Here is a 15,215-nt window from a genome sequence, read left to right as displayed (position 1 = left end):
ACCTACACCACAGCTTGTGGTAATGCCGGATCCTTAACCCACTGAGCAAGGCCAGGGATCAAACCCGCATCCTCATGGATACTAGTCAGATTCGTTTTCGCTGAGCCAGGACAGGAACTCCCTAAACTTCTTACATTGAATATAAAGTTCCTTTCCCCAGCTAAGCCATTTGTTATTGTTTTGTTTTTTCTTTTCTTTTCTGTTTTGTTTTTTTCTTTTTGTATTGTTTTGTTTTTTCTTTTCTGTTTTTTCCTTTTTATGGCCACACCTGCAGCGTATGAAAGTTCCCAGGCCAGAGGTCAAATTGGAGCTGCAGGCGCGGGCCTACACTACAGCCACAGCAACACCGGATCCGATCCACATCTGCGGCCTACTCTGCCCCTTGCCTACGCCACAGCTTGTAGCAACACCAGATCCTTAACCCACTGAGTGAGGCCAGGGATCAAACCTTCATCCTCACGGACACTATATTGTTCTTAACCCACTGGGTCACAACGGAAACTCCGAGATGAATTGTTTTTAAGGCATGTTGTTGTTTGGTTTCTTGTGGCCATGGTCCCCATCAAGACCACGTGGCAGAATAATGTGCATACCTTAGAGTTTAGTATCAGATGCAGTCAGACAGCGAAGACAAAGGCATTTTTATATGGTATATATTTCCATTACTGTTGTTGTTTCTTGAGTTAGGCTGATAAGCTTTGACTTACTCTATTTTTTTGTCAACCAAGCTTTTCTTGTCAGTCAATAACTTTCATTACATTTGGTTTGACTTTGTTTTAGTGTTATAGTTTGACAGAAGAGGGGAAAAAATTGGATAGCTACTGATATTGCTCAGCACACCACTGGATTTTACTAAAATGCTCCAATTTCAAAACAGAAATGTGGTTTCTCTTCTGTATATGTAGCAGAGCAGTGTGTGGTCTGTTTTCCTCTGGGTGCTTTTTCTGCTGCAACATCTTCATTTTACTTCCTAGCAATTACCAGTGATAACATCCAATACCATTGTGAGGTGCCGGTCTTGTCGAACATATATCAACCCTTTTGTGTCCTTCATTGATCAACGTAGATGGAAATGCAATTTGTGCTATAGAGTTAATGATGGTGAGTTCCAGATTCTTAAAATAAGTGTATTTAATATTATTTTAAGCATTCTGACATGTTGGCCGTTATCTGGTCTCTCTTCTCATTCCTTTAAAAACTTTCATGCCACTTTTAATGGAGAGAATATAGACTAAAGGATACTTCATTTTGGCTGGCCAAGGGGGTGATCGATAATGAAGGTAAAAAGAATTCATAAAACCAGCAGAGAAGGGCATGCAGATGAGATCATGCAGACATTGTGCTTGACCCTGGCAAGTTAAGATTGCCTTCTGTTCATACATTTGAGTCATTCAGCTCAGTGTAGATCTTTGCCAGGATGTGTGTACACATGCATGCATGTGTATCTTTTGTCCCCTTTAGTCATTTCTACGGCCAGGATGTGTGTACACATGCATGCATGTGTATCTTTTGTCCCCTTTAGTCATTTCTAAGGTCCTTGTAGTACTACTGCTTTCAGATTTGTGTTTCTGCCTTTCTTTTGCATGCCATGTAATATAGTAAGATGGACGCCTAAGAAGGAAGGTCACTTAAATCCTGGTTTTTCTGACCTGATTTCAGAAAATAAGTTTATCCTTCTGATTTATTTTTTTAAAGGGATCCATTTTTATCATTGGATAGCCACAGAACTGTTGTAAACCTACAAATATTGATGATAGGGGTGTTTATTTCTAGACATATGTATGTGTCTCATTACAAATTATGTTACTAAATTTGTACTGGATTTCTAATCTCATCTAGTTCCTGAAGAATTTATGTATAACCCCCTTACCCGATCTTATGGAGAGCCTCACAAGCGGCCAGAAGTTCAGAATTCAACAGTGGAGTTCATTGCTTCCTCAGACTATATGGTAACTATTCAGGATTAAAACTAGTCATGGGATGCAATTGTATCGGTCATTTGTAATTTGCTGTTAAGTGAATTCTTGCCATAATTTTGAAATTGTCCATAGTGTGAATTTTTTGAAATAGTGCTGAATGTTTATGCTTAACAAATAGAAAATTCTTTGTAAAGATTTCTTGGTGTCCTAGAAGAATGCAATTATATCAGACATTGGTTATGTTTCATGATGACACTAACATCTATAGTTGGTGCCATTTTTATTTGATTTCTTGTAGGGATTGAATATAAATATTTTTTACCATTTAGTATTTAAAATTCATAAACATAAAAATTCATAAGTTTTTGTCAAAAACTACCCTTTTAAGGCTCTTAAAGATATCACCATTTTACTTTTTCACCCAGTATAGATATCAAGATAAATGGATAACTTCAGCTCTGCTTTTTCTCTTTCCATTTTATCATAAAATTCTACCTGTTCTTTAATTATACTGATTCTTCAGATTTCATTCCTCTTTTCCACTTACAAATTATTCACCTAAGTTCTGCTCATCTTCTTCATTATTTCTACTCATTTTAAATATCTTTTTAATAACTTATACCTCTTCTGTATCCTCCTTTTTTTTTTTTTTGGTCTTTTTGCCATTTCTTGGGCCACTCCCTCGGCATATGGAGGTTCCCAGGCTAGGGGTCCAATTGGAGCTGTAGCTGCCGGCCTACCCCAGAGCCATAGCAATGCGGGATCCGAGCCGTAACCCACTGAGCAAGGCCCGGGCCCGAACCCGCAACCTCATGGTTCCTAGTCGGATTCATTAACCACTGTGCCACAACGGGAACTCCTCTGTATCCTCATTTCTAGTCTTTGTTGTCTGCATCAATGTAAAGTGTTACTAGTGGGAGGAGGTGAACAGGGACGGCTCATGTGCTTGGCCACTTTTTTCTTTATGTGTGGTGGTTTTTTGGGGGTGGAGGGAGTCTTTTGTGTCCAGTTTAGCCTCTGCCCACTGAACTATTATTTCTTTGTCTGTTGCCATATTAACTATAGTAAACTTTCTTTTGGTCACTTTTACTCTCAGCTTCTTGCCTTCTTTACAACTTATTACATCCCCAACTCTGTTCTGGCTCCTTAGGAGTCTTAATCTAATTAAAGTGGTAGTCTTTAATTTTTACCATATGACTCATATGAGTCTTAGTTGGAATATCTTCTTAAAAAGACTCTGTATTTCCCTTATTTTAACTTTTATAACAGTAATTTGTAAGTGTACTTCAGAGAAGAGAAGGTGGTGTAATGAGCCATCCTTAACCCATCACCAGGCTTTGGTAATTATCAACATTTTGCTCAATGTATTTCATCCAGCCCCAGCCTACCTCAGTCCTTCCTCCCCTCCCCCCACCCTGGGGCTTATTAAATACTCACCCCAGCATCATATCATTTAACCCATGAATACTTCATTAGATATCTCTAATACATAAAGACATAGCATACTTGGAATGCCATCACAAGGACTTTCTCTACACATAGCACATAATCTTTGGCATTCAGTTGCCACCAGGTGACCCAACAATACTAGTGGTTTCAAGTATAAAAAAATGATTTTAGGAGTACAGTAGGGATATAGTGGTTAATATTAAATAAATAATAAATAAGCTTTATTTTTCTTGGAGAGATATCTCAGCCAGCACTATCAGGATGACATTTAGCCCATCTGCTTAACCATTGCTGTGTAATTACTGCCTAAGCATGCTTAATCCACAACCAACTTTAAAAGAACAAAAGTTAAAAAGGTACATCATTTTCATTAGCAAATAAGATCTTAGAAAACATCAATGCTATCTGTATATATATATATATATTTTATAATATACTCAGTCAATATATAGTAGTAATTGTGATATAAAAAGAATAAGTTATACCTAGTATTTAGTTACATCATTTCTATTCTTTTCAGCTTCGTCCTCCTCAACCCGCAGTTTACTTGTTTGTTTTAGATGTGTCTCATAATGCAGTGGAGGCTGGATATTTGACAATTTTGTGCCAGTCACTGTTAGAAAATCTAGACAAGTAAGAATTTTTCCACTTATAGTATGTGTGTGTGTGTGTGTGTGTGTGTGTGTGTGTGTGTGTGTGTTGATTTATAAATGTATTTAACTGTGAAGTGTTTATTGGCAATTTGTGGAGTTAGTTTTTATTAAGTTTGATTTCATTTATCACTATGTTCTATCTACTTTAAAATAATAAAGATCCTGCCACTTAGATTATTATGATTTATGACTTGATATCTGAATCTCAGTCATATAAGTTTTAATACTTAAGAAGGAATTTAAATCTCATCTAACTATCCCTCTGACTTGGCAGATCTGAGCACTAGAGGCCAGAAAATTTGACTTAGCCAGTGTATCAAGAAACTGGATGAGAGAAATCCAGCTGTAATTTATGCCTGAGGAAGGAGTTTTTCATAAGAGAATTTCAGATGTGCTATAGAAAAAATGAGCCATTAGATAAAGAGAAAGAGGGAATTGATTTTTGTGCTGAATATTTCAGGAAGCCGGAAATTGTCGTGGTACATTAGAAATGAGCTTCTTTTGGAAGTGGAAACAGTGTAGGATGGTTGCTTATCCTTGGCTCTAATTTCTGACTGTGTCTACGAATATTAGTCATGGAGACCTTTAGCTAACTTAAAAAAAAAAAAAAAAAAAGACACCTTCCAAATCTCTGGAAAACAAAGTTGTTTGTGCATTTCTTTTTCTACTCTGACATCCATCAGAAATAATGACTGAAGAGTTCACTTGCTGGAAGAGGATGAAGATGTAGCCCTAGAAACAGGAGTCAGTCTGATAAAGATATGTGACCTATTTGCAAATGAAATAGACTGCAAAATCAGAAGGTTAAAATTGGGAATGAAAAATAGCTTTAAAATACATGTATATTTGATTATGATGAAAATACACTGTTAGGAAAGTTTAAAAAAGGTAAAGGTGATAGGATCGCAATAAGATAGTGTCATGTTTTTGGAAAAGGCGATGGATGTGACTTTGAGATTGAGGAATTTGAAGCTAGAGCCATTCTAGCTCAACTCTGTGTATTTTGGCCTTGGGGTGGAATAGGTAAGGAAGGAGTCTCCACTGTGGTTGATAACAAGCGACCCTAATACTCAGTGACTTTAGAAATCTCAAAGAAGTGAAGAAATTTGTCTATATAAACAACATAAATCTTGCCCAGTATTGGTAAACTGAATACCCACCTAACTTGTTGCACTCTGTTCTCTGAAATGTTTTTTGACCTAGCTTGCAGACTCTGAGTAGCCTGATCGATCATTCATAATAGTTACAAGGTTTCTTGCTTGGATGCACACTATTTCAACATCCTAAAATATTCAGAAATATTTTTAAAACATTGCCAAAACAATACATTACATAACTGCAGTTAACATAGTTGCTGATACTTAGAAATATAGTTTTGTCAGATAAGGCATCCCTCTTATTAATAAGGAAAGCTTGATAGGCTTTTAAATGGTAATTTATTCAAATTTGCTGTATCATTGACTTTTGAATACCAAGTTCCAGCAGAAAATTTTTAAAAGATTAGTGATAAAATGCCTCAGTGTCCCTAAATGTGGTTTTTATTTAAAATTTTGCATTAAAAGTCTGTTCTGCATCAGTCTAACTCTAAGCATGTCAGTGGTTTCATCTGAAAATGGAATGTTTTATACTTACTCTTCTCTGATATGTATTTATTTAGATAAGAATAACATTTTTGTCCTCTATAAAAAGCATATACAATTTTTCTTAGACTTAGTTTACTATGTTATTTTTTTAAAAAATAAAAAGTTACTTAGCACTTTGAATTTATGTATTTATTTAGCTTTTTTAGGGCCACATGTGAGACATATGGAAGTTCCCAGGCAGGGGTCAAATCAGAGCTTGCAGCTTCTGGCCACATGGGATCCAAGCTACATCTGCCACCTACACCACAGCTCACGGCAATGCCAGGAATCAAACCTGCTGTTCATGGATACTAGTTGCGTTCCTTACCTCTGTACCACAATGGGAACTCCAGAACTTTGAATTTAAAATTTTCGTTTCTGTCTTTAGGCTTCCTGGAGATTCACGAACAAGAATAGGATTCATGACCTTTGATAGCACTATTCATTTCTATAATTTACAAGAAGGATTATCACAGCCTCAGATGTTGATTGTGTCTGATATAGATGGTAAGCAGTGAATAAAATAAAAGTTTTTAACTACAGAATTTTGAAATTAAGACCACTTTATTTTACAGTCCATCTTTCATAAGGGTAATCTGGCTCATTTTGATATTTGTTTTAGAATAATTGTTTTCCTGGAATATACTTAATTCTAAATATTTTACACCTGTGTGTGTACATGTAGATGCTCAAGCGCACGCACACACACACACACACATAATACATACAGAGTATATATATTTAATTAAGCAGTATTATGGTACCCATTACATGTATGGCCTTAGGAAAACAAGATTTTTTTAATTCTAAATTCTTTTGACTTAATTTATCTTTTGGTTAAAATATATGTTTTCCCTATAGATGTTTTTCTACCTACACCGGATAGCTTACTTGTGAATCTGTATGAAAGTAAAGAGGTAAGATTGATTTTTTTTCTTCATGTATTAAAGAATTTGTTACTTCAGCTTATAACTAAAATACTGACCATGTGTTTACGTGGTGTATATTAACATTGCAGTAAACAATGTAGCTAGCCTATTTGTTTACTCAGTTTTACTGTCCTCTAAAATATAATGCAACATACTATATATTCTGAAATGTTTTAAGGAAGAATATTGCCTTGCCCTTCTCAGTAATTCAACTTTTAATCTTTGTTTTCCCAGCTTATAAAAGATTTATTGAATGCATTGCCAAATATGTTCATCAATACAAGAGAAACACACAGTGCCCTGGGTCCTGCGCTTCAGGCTGCCTTTAAATTAATGTCTCCAACAGGTGGCCGTGTGTCTGTATTTCAGACACAGTTACCTTCCTTGGGGGCAGGACTTCTGCAATCCAGAGAAGATCCTAATCAGAGATCAAGCACAAAGGTATTTTATATTAATTTCTGTCATCTTCAAGATGATGTCTTCTGCCTCTATCGACTGTGATTATTTGTTATTCTATTTTTCTACTTCATTAATATTAAAAAAAAAACTGGTGAGAGAGTAACTCACATTATCTTTTTACTTTGTTTACGTGTCATAGAAATTTAGAAATTATCTGCTTTAACCTTTTTATTTTACAGATGAGGAAACAGATTAAACAAAGGTTAAGTAACTATTTAATGGTAAAGATATGACTTGATTTTCTGACTCCAGTGCTCTTTTCTGTTTCACGAGTGATAATAACTAAATCTGAGATAGTTTATCATGCACATATTAAATATTATAGAGGTAATATAAATCATGGTATAAAACTTAGAAAGTGGAAGCAAATATAAATCATCTGTTATCTCACCGTCAAGATATCATTTAGTTAAACAAATTCAAATAAGCATAATTGGACATCATATGTGTATATATATATATATATATATACACACACCTGTGTGTGTGTGTATATATATACACACACACACACGTATATATATGTGTGTATATATATATATACACCTGTATATATATATATATGTATATATATGTGTGTGTATATATATGTATATATATGTGTGTGTATATATATATGTGTGTATATATAAACCTGGGAAACTTGATGTAATTAATTACCTCCTAGCAATTAATTGGTGAATAGTTGTCACCAATGTTTTCACTATTAAAAGAAAGTGAGGCTGAATATTACTTGACTTTTGCATGAAGGTTTGGTCAGGGTATTTTATTCCTTTATTGCAGATGATAAATGAGCTAGAACAGTCATTTCTGTTCTTTACATAAGTTTTGTCTGACCTCAATTTATGTATAAGAAAACACCATTGCAACTAGTTATGAGCATGAATTAAACAGTTTTAATAGTCTCAGAAATCTTTAGCCACATACTCAGTTTTTCCTTAGGGATAAATTCCTAGAAGTAAAATTATTGGATCAATGGCTATATGCTGTATTTAAATTATTATTGTGTTTTACTCATTGGGGGTTTTAACAACCTGTACCCTTAAGGATTCTCATCCTCTAGTCATCAGTAAGGATTGTTGCTTTTTTATTCTTCACCACTTTGCTAGAGAATAGCACCGTATTTTCCTTTTTATAGAAATTAAGAGAAAGAAACTAATTTCAAAATAAATCAGGACGAGTGTATTTTTTAACTCATCAACAATTACAGCTAACATTTTAGTTCATTGATCCATTGTAATCCATTACGGAATACTGAGTTGTTTTAAACAGAGAAAAGTGTTTGCTGATTCTTTGATTCAGTTTGGGGTTTGTTTATTTTTTTCTCATTTAACTTCCAGAAATATTCTCTATCTGACTGGGATTCAAAACCTTAAGTATCTGTTCTGTTTTAAACTCTAATGTAATAATCACACACTGTAGTTAAGAAGATTGAAAATTTTTGTTGTGCAATATAGCATAGTAATTAAGAACTTGAAACTCTGCTCCTGCTTTTTTTGTTTGTTTGTTTTTTCTTCTTCTTCTTTTCTTTTTTGGCCACATCCATGGCATGTGAAAGTTGCCAGGCCAGGGATCAAACCCATGCCATAGCAGCGACCTGAACCTCTGCAGTGACAATACTAGATCCATAACCCACTGTGCCACAAGAGAACTCCTGCTCTTGCATTCTTAACTCTTCCCCAGTGCCACCTGCTCAGCTCAAGTCTCCTCATACCAACAGAAAAAACTTTCCTTAATCTATTACTCTTTCATGTTGTTGTATAATAGTTATCTTATAATAACAGGTAACAGCACTCTGGAGCCAGACTTCTTGGGTTTATATCCCAACATCTACCAGTCAATAGCTATGTAATTGGTCAAGTTTACATGTTTTTTTGGCCTCAGTTTCCTCCTCTGTAAAATGTTGATAACACTAGGAGATACATGTTATTATGAGGGTTAAGTACTTTATGTAAAACATTGTCATTCCCATTATGGCTCAGCAGATTAAGAATCCGACTAGTATCCACGAGGACACTGATTCAGTCCCTGGCTTCGATCAGTGGGTTAAGGATCCCACGTTGCTATGAGCTGTGGTGTAGGTCTCAGACATGGCTTGGATCTGGCATTGCTCTGGCTCTAGCATAGGCCAGTAGCTGTGGGTCCAGTTCAACCCCTAGCCTGGAAACTTCCTAGCCCTAAAAAGACAAAAAATTTATTATTATTTTAGGACATCTGTGCCTACTCATTTTAGAAAACTCTAGTTTGAAAGAGGACAAAGGATAGCTTCTTCCTTATTGTAACAGATAGAAATATATGCATAATTCAAGGTTTCTAGCTCTTACTTTATGACCTGTTGACTTAGGTTGTACAACATCTTGGCCCTGCAACAGATTTTTATAAGAAACTCGCTTTAGATTGCTCAGGGCAGCAGACTGCAGTGGATCTGTTCCTTTTAAGTTCACAGTATTCTGATCTCGCTTCTCTAGGTAAGGAGATATCATTGTGTTTATCTCTTTATGTAAACATTTTTAGCATATAATTAATAAAAACTCTTTACTAAGTATTCTTAATAGTTTGGGGAGAAAGACATGTGAATTAGATAATGTCTATGAAAATTACCAGTGAACTTTAAAGCACTATACAAATACAAACTATGGTTATGGGTTTTTGTTTGTTTGTTTGTGTTTAATATAACTCCCTTACCATTCTGCTCAACAGTAAACTTTACTGTATATTATATTTTACAGGTGTTTGTTTCTCAGATTTATGTTATCCCCATTTTGACAGCTTTGGCTTTTTTTCATTATGACTTAAATGTCTTCGTAATATAGAATCTGCGTTACTGTTTGACAAGTGGAATATTGTTTCTGTAGCTAATAGTTTTTATATTTCTCTCTAAAGCTTGCATGTCCAAGTATTCTGCAGGGTGCATCTACTATTACCCATCTTTCCACTGTACCCACAATCCTTCACAAGCAGAAAAGTTACAAAAAGATCTGAAACGATATCTCACAAGAAAGATTGGATTTGAAGCTGTTATGAGAATAAGGTGTACTAAAGGTACGAAATTATAACAGTTATGCTTCATATCATATACTTTTGTCAAAATTAATAAGCACTTAAATTTTGACTATCTGCGACTACCTATAATAATGATTTTCTGCTTCATCCGGTTAGCTGTATCCTATTTTCAATATAGTTATTAATCATTGCCGTATTTCTTAAGTTATTTGAATAAGTAGACAAAGATAAGGATTTGCTTATTAGGAAGAACCTAAAAGAAAGCCCCTATTGGAATGATTTCAGAAGAATTTGAGGAATAGGGAAGCTCTTAGGTGAAAATTGCCAAATTCAGAATGTTTGCCTTCCTGGTCATTCACATGGTATTCAGTTTACAATATCTCCATTTAATGTGAATGTGTGTTGGAAGGATTTTCATCCCTTAGTTGCCTTTTTAAGTAAGTTATACAGTAACCTTCATTTGTTTAAATCTGTACATTAGATCTTCATCCAACTTCAAGTTACCTAAAAGAAAATATTATAAGACTAGTTGTCCACACAAGTTAAATATATAGTCTCCCTTTATATAAACTGCATTGACTTTTTGGAAGTGATATTTTGAAACCTCAGTTAACAATCCATTGTAATGCCCAATTATCCTTTTGATTCAAAGCTAGATATATTTTTATTTTATTTTATTAAACAAACTTTTTATTATCTGTTTATTTATTTTTGACTGCACCCACTGCATATGGAAATTCCCTGGGCCAGGAGTCGAATCCACACCACAGCGGCAGCAATGCCGGATCCTTAACCGGCTAGGCCACCTAGGAACACCGTAATTTTATTCTTAAAAAGTAGCTTTAGCCCAAGGTAGGAGTACTGCTATTACCTCATCTTTTATAACAAGTTTTCTCTTCCCTAGGTCTTTCAATGCACACTTTTCATGGAAACTTCTTTGTCCGGTCCACTGATTTGTTATCCCTTGCCAACATCAATCCTGATGCTGGATTTGCAGTACAGCTGTCAATTGAAGAAAGTTTGACAGATACTTCCTTGGTGTGCTTTCAAACAGCCCTGTTGTATACATCAAGCAAAGGTGATGTTAGCAGAAATGAAATGGAACCTGCAGCAGTAATTCTCCACTCCTTTCATATGCTGGGAGAATGGAGAGAAAGAATGCATACACATTAGGAAGTGATAGAATTTATAGTAGCTACTTGACACTATGTTCTGGTTTTTTTTTTTTTTCTTTAAATCACCTTTGAATCTTTAAAGAGTGTCTTTTTTGACTTTGGAAGATTTGTGTTCCCAGGATCATACTATCAAGATAACCCACACTAAATCTGTGTCATCCTGAACATTATTTTTTCCCCAATAACATAAGAAATTCTGCATGGCACTTAAGACCTGGTTTGTTATTTCACAGTCTTAAGTTTTCTGACATTTTACTGTGTTGCATGTAATTTAGAGGGGGTGATATTAAGATAACCCAGAACCTAATGTTCAGCAATATACAAAATATAGGATATGTTCATCGGCTGTGTTCAAATTTGGAGAGTGTTTAATTTTCTTTAAAACATGTTCTTTTTTAAAACTTTGCTTTTACATTCCAAAATCCTATTGGTGATTTAATAGTGATGATTTGTTTTATTTCTTTCTTGGTCTAATGTGTGTTGCAATGACATGGATTCATCCTTTCACCAGGTGAGCGGAGAATCAGAGTGCATACACTTTGCTTGCCAGTGGTCAGTTCACTAGCAGATGTGTATGCAGGAGTGGATGTACAAGCTGCCATCTGCCTTCTGGCAAACATGGGTGAGTCAAAAGTGGAACTGGTGAAATCTGTTTTTCTATCCTAAAAACCGAAGTCTGGGTGTTTTTTTTAACCCCAGAAATCCCTTATTTAAAAAGTATATATGTTTTACATTTTTGTTTGTGGCAGTGTGAATTGGACTCCTGTATATTTCTTATTTAATTCTTTTTTTTTTTTTTTGCTTTTTAGGGCCACACCCACAGCATATGGAGGTTCCCAGGCTAGGGGTTGAATAGGAGCTACAGCTGCTGGCCTATGCCACAGCCACAGCAATGCCAGATCCAAGCTGCATCTGCTACCTGCACCACAGCTCATGGCAGCACCAGATCCTTAACCCACTGAGTGAGGCCAGGGATCAAACCCCCAACCTCAATGTTCCTAATTGGATTCGTTTCCACTGAGCCATGATGGGAGCTTTAATTCTTTAGTTTAAAAAATCGCTGGAGTTCCTGCTGTAGTGCAATGAAATTGGTGGTGTCTCTGCAGTGCCAGGTCCTGAGTTTGATCCCTGGCCCCGGAGCAGTAGGTTAAGGGATCTGGCGTTGCCACAGATGTGGTGTAGGTCACACTGCAGCACAGATCTGATCCCTGACCCAGGAACTCCATGTGATGCAGGGTAGGCTAAAAATTAAAAAAAAAAAACTCATGGGATTCATAATCACTAATAATTGGTAACAACTCAAATGTCCTTCAACTGGTGAATGCATGAACAAACCGGTATATCCATACGATGGAATCCATTCCGCAACACAAAGGAATGAACCGTTGCTATGGAAACTGACGTGGATGACTCTCAAAGGCATTATGCTAGTTGAAAGAAGCTAGACTCAAAAGGCTGCATACCTGTGATGCCACTTATATAACATTCGGGGAAAGTAGAAATTATAGGAATGAAGTGATTAACAGGGTTGGTGGCAGGGGGAGGATTTTATTATAAAGGTGCAACACCAGGGAATACTTTTGGGATGCTGAAACTTTTGTGTATCTTGATTGTGGCAATGATTGCTTACATGCATTTTAACATGTAACCACGACAGAACTCAAAAAAGTAAATTTCACTCTGCGTAAGTTAAAAAAAAATCCTCTGGAGAATTAATAGAACACCAAGTGTCTTGAATGAATTTGCCTTTTAGATGAATGTAGCTGTAAAATGAACCTTGTTATTTTCCATGTAGTCCTGGAGAAAAATAACATTATTACTCATTTTGGGATAAAGTAGAATAGTATTTACTAAAGGATCTCAATATTTTAATTATCATTTTATATCTTTATTTCAAATTAATTATACCATAACTGCTTTTCAGTATAACTTTATTTTCAATACTTTGGCATATGTATAGGTTATCTCTATTGGAATAAATATGCACCTGTATACTGACTTCTGGCTCTTTAGTGTCTGTTTGAGAACCTATGTTTATTTTGCCCTCTTTTTTTGTTGACCTAGAAATGCTTTGACAGAGATACTAGGGGATCATAAGGGATAATTCAGATTACAGAACTTACATTGTTTATGCAGAAAAGAATCATACTTTACACATATGACTTCTGTTTAATGAAAAATCCTCAGCTCTCTCAGTAGATTGATGATAAACATTCTATAATATCAATAGCAGTTAAGTGTATTCACACTTAACAAAAAGGTCCAAAACAACCTAGATTCCTTCTGATTGTCAGATTTATTAGTTCCAAAAAAATTGTGAAATGAGAAGATACTTTTAAAATGAGGAAGCAGGAATTCCTGTTGTGGCTCAGCGGTAGTGAACGCAGCTAGTATCCATGAGGACACGGCTTTGATCCCTGGCCCACTTAGTGAGTTAAGGATCCGGCATTGCCATGAGCTTTCAGCTTGGATCTCACATTGCTGTGGCCAATTCAACCCCTAGCCTAAAATTCCATACGCCGAAGGTGCGGCCATAAAAAGCAAAAAAAAAAAAAAAAAAAAAAAAAAAAAAATAAGGGAGCAAGTGAAATGTGTTTTTCTAACCTAAAAATGGAATATCTGTTGGTTTCTTAAATAGTGCGTGTAAATTTTTTTTTTTTTTTTTTTTTTTTTTTGCTTTTTAGGGCCACACTTGGGGCATATGGAAGTTCCCAGGCTAGGAGTCCAATCAGAGCTGCAGCTGCCAGCCTACACCACGGCCACAGCAACGGGGATCTGAGCCTCGTCTGCGACCTACACCATAGCTCATGGCAATGGCAGATCGCTGACCAGCTGAGCAAGGCCAGGGATTGAACCCACATCCTCATGGATACTGGTCGGATTCATTACCTCTGTGCCACAGTGGGAACTCTAGTGCATGTAAATTTTATCTCTTATAGTATTCATTGACATCTAATGGGTAAATACCTTTTCATTTTGGTTGATTTATAGCTGTGGATCGATCAATTTCATCAAGTCTGTCAGATGCAAGAGATGCCTTGGTGAATGCTGTGGTGGACTCATTATCTGCATACGGCTCAACTGTCTCAAATTTACAGCACTCTGGGTTGATAGCACCCACCTCCCTCAAGTTGTTCCCTCTCTATGTTTTGGCCCTTCTCAAACAGGTAGTTCTCTATACACTGTTACATTTAATAAAGTCTTTTGAAATTTTCGATACATAGGTAAAGAAATGAAATCTAGATTTTCTGAGGGGTTTAAAATATTTCATTAGACAGTTAGGGAGCTTAGCTTTGGAAGAGTTTTGAAGAACAGGAAAAGATGAGTGGAAAATGAAGGTGTTCAAACACACCATGACTCTGGCAAAACTGCATGCTCTCAGTGTACTGGGTGGGAGCATCTTGAATCAGGGTGTGTATACTGCACACTCTTAGTATGTGGCCCTGGAAAGAGACTCTAAGGAAAGGGGCTACTTGTTCATTGAACATCTTTCTAAGTCTCAGGCACCATAACAGCTGTTATACATACAGCAGCCTCGAGAGGGGAGTATTATTTTCCCTGTTTTTCTTATGACAACGTCGCTTTGAGAAACTAAGTACCTTTTCAGAGCCAGAAATTGAACCCATGTCTGTCTGGTTTGAAGGCCATGCTTTTCCCATGAATGACGGTATATGTATTTATGTTTTACTGAAAAAAGTGTGTATCATTTTTCCACATAGAAAGCATTTAGAACTGGTACAAGCACACGCCTGGATGATCGTGTATATGCCATGTGTCAGATAAAGTGTCAGCCACTTGTTCATCTAATGAAGATGATTCATCCCAACTTATACAGGATAGACAGATTGACAGATGAGGTATGATTTCTTTTAAATATATTTGGGGGTAGTTTCCATTGTGGCTCAGCTGGTTAAGAACTTGACATAGGAGTTCCCGTCGTGGCGCAGTGGTTAACGAATCCGACTAGGAACCATGAGGTTGCGGGTTCGATCCCTGCCCTTGCTCA

At 36.1% G+C, this 15,215-nt stretch overlaps 1 protein-coding gene across 5 annotated transcripts in view; it reads left to right on the top strand.

Annotated features, from left to right (window-relative positions):
• The window catches only part of SEC24B (SEC24 homolog B, COPII coat complex component), a 92,342-nt gene that overhangs the window by 70,234 nt on the left and 6,893 nt on the right, over positions 1-15,215 (top strand). For all 5 annotated transcript variants that reach the window (XM_021101681.1, XM_021101683.1, XM_021101680.1 and 2 more), the window contains 12 exons: positions 975-1,101; positions 1,840-1,949; positions 3,889-4,001; positions 6,032-6,150; positions 6,505-6,560; positions 6,807-7,013; positions 9,376-9,499; positions 9,915-10,073; positions 10,939-11,112; positions 11,721-11,831; positions 14,201-14,376; positions 14,929-15,066. In XM_021101681.1, the coding sequence (XP_020957340.1) occupies positions 975-1,101; positions 1,840-1,949; positions 3,889-4,001; positions 6,032-6,150; positions 6,505-6,560; positions 6,807-7,013; positions 9,376-9,499; positions 9,915-10,073; positions 10,939-11,112; positions 11,721-11,831; positions 14,201-14,376; positions 14,929-15,066 (1,614 nt within the window). The remainder of the gene's footprint in view (positions 1-974; positions 1,102-1,839; positions 1,950-3,888; positions 4,002-6,031; positions 6,151-6,504; positions 6,561-6,806; positions 7,014-9,375; positions 9,500-9,914; positions 10,074-10,938; positions 11,113-11,720; positions 11,832-14,200; positions 14,377-14,928; positions 15,067-15,215) is intronic.

This window comes from Sus scrofa, chromosome 8 (assembly GCF_000003025.6).
Source record: "Sus scrofa isolate TJ Tabasco breed Duroc chromosome 8, Sscrofa11.1, whole genome shotgun sequence".
In the NCBI taxonomy this organism is placed as follows: domain Eukaryota; kingdom Metazoa; phylum Chordata; class Mammalia; order Artiodactyla; family Suidae; genus Sus; species Sus scrofa.
The sequence above is the reverse complement of the archived record's forward strand: the minus strand, read 5'-3'. Positions and strand labels throughout refer to the sequence as shown.